This window comes from Aquila chrysaetos, chromosome 11 (assembly GCF_900496995.4).
Source record: "Aquila chrysaetos chrysaetos chromosome 11, bAquChr1.4, whole genome shotgun sequence".
Taxonomy (NCBI): Eukaryota; Metazoa; Chordata; class Aves; order Accipitriformes; family Accipitridae; genus Aquila; species Aquila chrysaetos.
In genome coordinates, this window is record NC_044014.1 from 18,667,528 (window position 1) to 18,672,871 (window position 5,344).

The window sequence follows — 5,344 nt, forward strand, 5'->3', positions numbered from 1 at the left end:
GGCTGAGCGCGGTGCAGCGGGGAGCGAGCCCGGAGCCGCTGCCGCCGCGCCCGGCAGCACCTTTCCTTCCCCGGCGGCTGTCTGCGGCGGGCAGGATGTGCCGCGCAAAGCAAATAGTTAAAGATTTCGGGGGGAGGAGCCAGGCCGCAATCCGCAATTAAAGATGAACTTTGGGTGAACTAATTTATCGGACCAAGGTAGGGTGGGCAGCAACCTGGGAAGGCTATAAAAGGCGGCCCGCGGCGAGCCCGGCCCGCGCACTCGGAGCTCCCGGGGGGCCGGGCTGGACTCGCTCCCCAGCCATGGGCTTCTCCGCCCTGGTCGCCAGCGCCCTGTGCACCTTCCTGCTGCCCCTGCTGCTCTTTCTGGCCGCTGTCAAGCTCTGGGACCTGTACTGCGTGAGCGGCCGCGACCCCAGCTGCCCGCTCCCGCTGCCCCCGGGCACCATGGGGCTCCCCTTCTTCGGGGAGACGCTGCAGATGGTGCTGCAGGTAAGGCGAGGCGATGCCGCGGGGAGCGGAGAAGCGCCCCGGCTCCTCCTCTGGCTGCAGGGGCGGGGGACGAGCGGCAGCTTCGCCGGGCTCCCGTGCCTAGGTGGGAAAGAGCTGCTCTCCCTGCCCCTTCCTCTCCTCCTTTTCAAAACTTATTTCATTGTTTCCTCCCCTCCCCTGCCCAGAGGCGGAAATTCCTGCAAATGAAGCGCAGGAAATACGGCTTCATCTACAAGACTCACCTCTTCGGGCGGCCCACGGTGCGGGTGATGGGCGCCGAGAACGTGCGGCACATCCTGCTGGGCGAGCACCGGCTCGTCTCCGTGCAGTGGCCCGCCTCGGTGCGCACCATCCTGGGCTCGGGCTGCCTCTCCAACCTCCACAACGGGCAGCACAAGCACCGCAAAAAGGTACGGCCCCGGCGGCGGGCGGGGAGCGGGTGCGGCCGCCCCGGGCGCGGCGGCTGAGCCCGTGTCCCCATCCTCCTCCTCCTCCTCCTCCTCCCCCTCGTCCCCCCGGGCAGGTGATCATGCGGGCCTTCTCCCGGGACGCCCTGCAGCACTACGTGCCCGTCATCCAGGAGGAGGTGAGCGCCTGCCTGGCCCGGTGGCTGGGGGCCGCCGGGCCCTGCCTGCTGGTGTACCCCGAGGTGAAGCGCCTCATGTTCCGCATCGCCATGAGGATCCTGCTGGGCTTCCAGCCCCGCCAGGCCAGCCCCGACGGCGAGCAGCAGCTGGTGGAGGCTTTCGAGGAGATGATCCGCAACCTCTTCTCCCTCCCCATCGACGTGCCCTTCAGCGGGCTCTACCGGGTAAGGCTCCCAGCAGGCAGGCAGGAGAGGGGTGCCCCTGCAGCCGGGGCAGCAGGGAACGGAGGGGAGAGAGGGCAGTACGGCCCAAGTCCCACGTTGCTCTCCCTGCCGCTCGGTCAGGGCTTGCGGGCACGCAACATCATCCACGCCAAGATCGAGGAGAACATCCGTGCCAAGATGGCCCGCAAGGAGCCTGAGGGCGGCTACAAGGATGCGTTGCAGCTGCTGATGGAGCACACACAGGGCAACGGGGAGCAGCTCAACATGCAGGTGAGGTTCCCCAGGGCCAGATCCATCCCTTTCCCCCAGTCCCTCTGTCAGCAGCACACTTATCTTTTGGGGCCAAAAGGAGAGAGCAGGAGGTGCTCCCTCTCCCCCTGAAATAAACCAGCTTGTGTAGTGCACTGGGGTGCAGAGGCTGTAACCAGGCCATCGGATGGGGAGCTGCGTCCGCCGGGAGCATAAGCACCACCCCCGTCCTGGCCCCTGGGTGTCTGCCCCAGTCTGGGAGCAATGGTGGTAGAGCGGGCCTGGCAGAGATACTATGTTCAAAACCTGTTTTATCCCTCCTCTGTCCTCTGTGTAAGGAGCTGAAGGAGTCTGCCACAGAGCTGCTGTTTGGGGGCCATGAAACCACTGCTAGTGCTGCCACGTCGCTGATCGCCTTCCTAGGGCTCCACCACGACGTCCTGCAGAAAGTGAGGAAAGAGCTGCAGGTGAAGGTGTGTGTCTTCCCCAGAGCCATTCCACAGGAGGGGGCATTGGGAAGGTACCTCCAGGAGAGGTGTCCCAGACAGGGCTCCCCTCGACCCAGGTGGTGCCCTACTTTTAGGGGGTGGCACGAAAACACCGCTCGCTGAGGGGTGGCTGCTTTGCAGTGCCAGGAGCCCTGGCTGCCTGCTCCATGAATGTCATGGCAGCCTCTTCCTTTCTAGGGGTTACTGTGCAGTCCCAACCAAGAGAAGCAGCTGGACATGGAGGTCTTGGAGCAGCTGAAGTACACGGGCTGTGTCATCAAAGAGACCCTCAGGCTGAGCCCGCCTGTTCCTGGAGGATTTCGAATTGCGCTCAAGACCCTTGAGCTAAATGTAAGCGGGGCTTGGCTCAACTCCTCGGAGCAGCTGCAAAGCGCTAACGCGTTCATGTAGCCCGTCTGCCTTAGAGTGACCTGCAGGAAGCCAGGAGGGGAGGTGGGGTGCACCCACGTGTCCTGTGCTGACACTTATTTAAGACAGCAAGGCGCTTCATGTCTCCTTTCTCTTCTTTTGATAGGGTTACCAGATCCCTAAAGGCTGGAATGTTATTTACAGTATCTGTGATACCCACGATGTGGCAGATCTCTTCACCAACAAGGATGAATTTAACCCGGATCGCTTCATGTCTCCATCTCCAGAGGATTCCTCTAGGTTCAGTTTCATTCCTTTCGGTGGGGGCTTGAGGAGCTGCGTGGGCAAAGAGTTTGCAAAAGTCCTTCTAAAAATATTTACAGTGGAGTTGGCTCGGAGCTGTGACTGGCAGCTGCTGAATGGACCTCCTACAATGAAAACGGGCCCCATAGTGTACCCTGTGGACAATCTGCCTACCAAATTCATAGGTTTCAGCGGCCAAATCTGAGAGCTCAACGCTTGCCTCCGGCTGGATTTCTATATAGCATCTAATATGTACATAGTAACTTTTTATAGTAACGAAGGCCTTTAAATATTTAAACTTGTAAATCTACAATAGTTATTTATGTCTTCTAAATATTTCAAAAGGCTATGATATTTTTTCCCCAAGCACTACAATTATGGGTCTCTGATTCATAATTAGATAATGTTATTTCTATAGAAATAAGTTTTCCCCTATTTAAAAATCTTACTGAAAACTGGCCAGCTAAGCATTTGAAGACATTTCACAATGGTTTATGTATTAAGAAATATTCTTAAAGGCATCTGAAACAATGGTAACTAGCTACTTGTCCTAATTACCGAAAATGGTTATTGTTAAACAATGTTTTCAGTATTATTTGTGTCTAGATCTTATGTTGAATGTGTGAATTTTAAGTTTGATAATAAAGTTTATTTTTTATGATCCTCTGTATGAAGATCTGCGTGTATGCTAGAGAGCAGCTTAACCAGTGGGTCTAAAGGGTTTGGTTGTAAAGTCAGATCTGCTTTTGTAAATGAGCTATTTGCTATTTCTATGCTCATAACTCCCCTGTCTCCCACACCCAATGTGGTTCTCACTTGTGAATAGTAAATTGTTTTAAATTTTAGCCTGAAAGTGGCAATAGCAGTGCAAAAACATGCATGCTCACTGAAAACAGTATGGAGTGGTAGCAACTGCTCCAGCTCTCTCTATCAAGCACATAATCTTGAGCCATATAAATAAGAAAGTAAAGGGAAGCAGAAGAATAATGTGTAACATGAGTCTTTCTCTGTAGCTGGAGAAAATAGGTTGAGGAAAAAAAAAAAAATCCATAAATGTCCTCTCCTCCCATATTACTGCTGACCTGATTAAACAGACCACTGGATCTTGTTCGGTGTTGAGTCTGCTGGCTAGGAATCTTTACTTATGAAGGTGTCTCTTAGAAAATCTGCTGATTTCTTCTTGAAATGCAACAGCTCTTACTAGGTCAGAGAAAGATCATGCATTTGGTTTACAAACTTCTTTTCTGGAATTCAGCAAAGTGAAAACTAAAAGGCAGGCACTAATGTGAATTGATTAACAGGGAATCAACTGTTGAGATGCAATTCCCTGGGGGTGTGTAAGCAGGGCAGATAAAATGCCCTAGGCATGACCCCTGTTTTGGCTTAACCATAAGGTTTTTTGTGCTCCCCCCCCTCCCCGCCATTACTACACCTATTAGTCTTCCCTCAAAAGTCAAACAACATAGGCTGGCTCTATAAACATCTATAAAGTAAACCAATGTAATTCAGCATCACGAATACTTATAGCACCATATAGACTAATTTAATTTTTTGTTTGCTTCTGGAAAACAGTCACTTTTTCATTATGTTCTCCCAAGGTCAAAATTAAGGATGGAGTTAAGTTGCTCAAAATCACTGCAGGTGTTTAATAGCATCTAGGGTTTGGATTTTTTTTTTTTTTGAAGGAGTGTTTCTATAATACCTTTGATGTGTTTCCAGCTAGCATTTTAAATACATAAGCTTCTAATGTAAGACCTTACATACAACCTACGTATGAGCGTAACTATCAAGACTTTTCCATATTCAATTTTTTGTAGTCTTAAAATACAAAAGATATTCTTTTTAGATTGTGCCTGAGTCTTCTTGGCAGTGTTTAAAATATTAAATAATTTTTACTATGCAAACCTCTTGTAACATTTTGTTTTTCAGGGATTTGATGAATAATCCCCCTTTAAGACCCCTTTATTACCCATGTAGTAGTGGAAAATTGCAAACCCTGATCCTGATTTGGAGGTGATATGAAGTCTGGAGAACAGCAAGACTCTTGTCTTGGTATTCCTTGTTAACATTTTCTTCCTCAACATTACAACATTCTGCAAATCCAAATAGATGCTGATATTCTTTAAATGTTTTGTTTATTTTTAATTGAAGTCTTTTATATGTGGGAACTTTTTGCATGGTCTTCATATTATTTTAGTTTATATTTTGTTTTTATAAAGAATGGGAATCTAAATGCTATATGGAGAATTTGAATACTTTCACAGTGTAAGTCTAAGATCATAGATGCATTTCTCTGTTTACTTTTTTATTTTTGAGTCAAGTTTGCAAGGCTTTTATGTTTGGAGGAAAAAAAAAAAACATATACCTAATGTGATTTTGTCTGGACATCTGGGGGCACATCCTCAGCTGTTGTAAATCACGACAACATAACCTGTGTTAGGCACTGCCCCTGTATAATTTATCTCTGTAGTTAAACGGTCTGTCACTGCTGTGTAATTTAGGCATCTTGGAGCTAGCTTTAAACAAGCTGTGCCAAGAAATGGTAGCGGTGTAGCTCCGGTAATATGGAGCTCAGTGTGGGTTAATTGCTAAAATATTTGCCCAACTTCTTGAGCAGGTTTTACAACCCCTGC

The 5,344-nt window shown here is 49.8% G+C and overlaps 1 protein-coding gene across 2 annotated transcripts; it reads left to right on the top strand.

The window, feature by feature from the left end:
- The first annotated feature begins 287 nt into the window (after positions 1–287).
- Positions 288–3,372, top strand: LOC115348542 (cytochrome P450 26A1). Of its 2 annotated transcripts, none has more exons than XM_030031404.2 (7): positions 288–491; positions 677–901; positions 1,015–1,302; positions 1,423–1,572; positions 1,890–2,024; positions 2,238–2,390; positions 2,575–3,372. In XM_030031404.2, the coding sequence occupies exons 1-7, from the start codon at positions 303–305 to the stop codon at positions 2,914–2,916; spliced, it is 1,482 nt and encodes a 493-aa protein (XP_029887264.1). In that variant the 5' UTR covers positions 288–302; the 3' UTR covers positions 2,917–3,372. The 2 variants fall into 2 exon arrangements, with proteins under 2 accessions (XP_029887264.1, XP_029887265.1); XM_030031405.2 differs by having other exon boundaries at positions 1,051–1,302.
- The last annotated feature ends 1,972 nt before the right edge of the window (positions 3,373–5,344 follow it).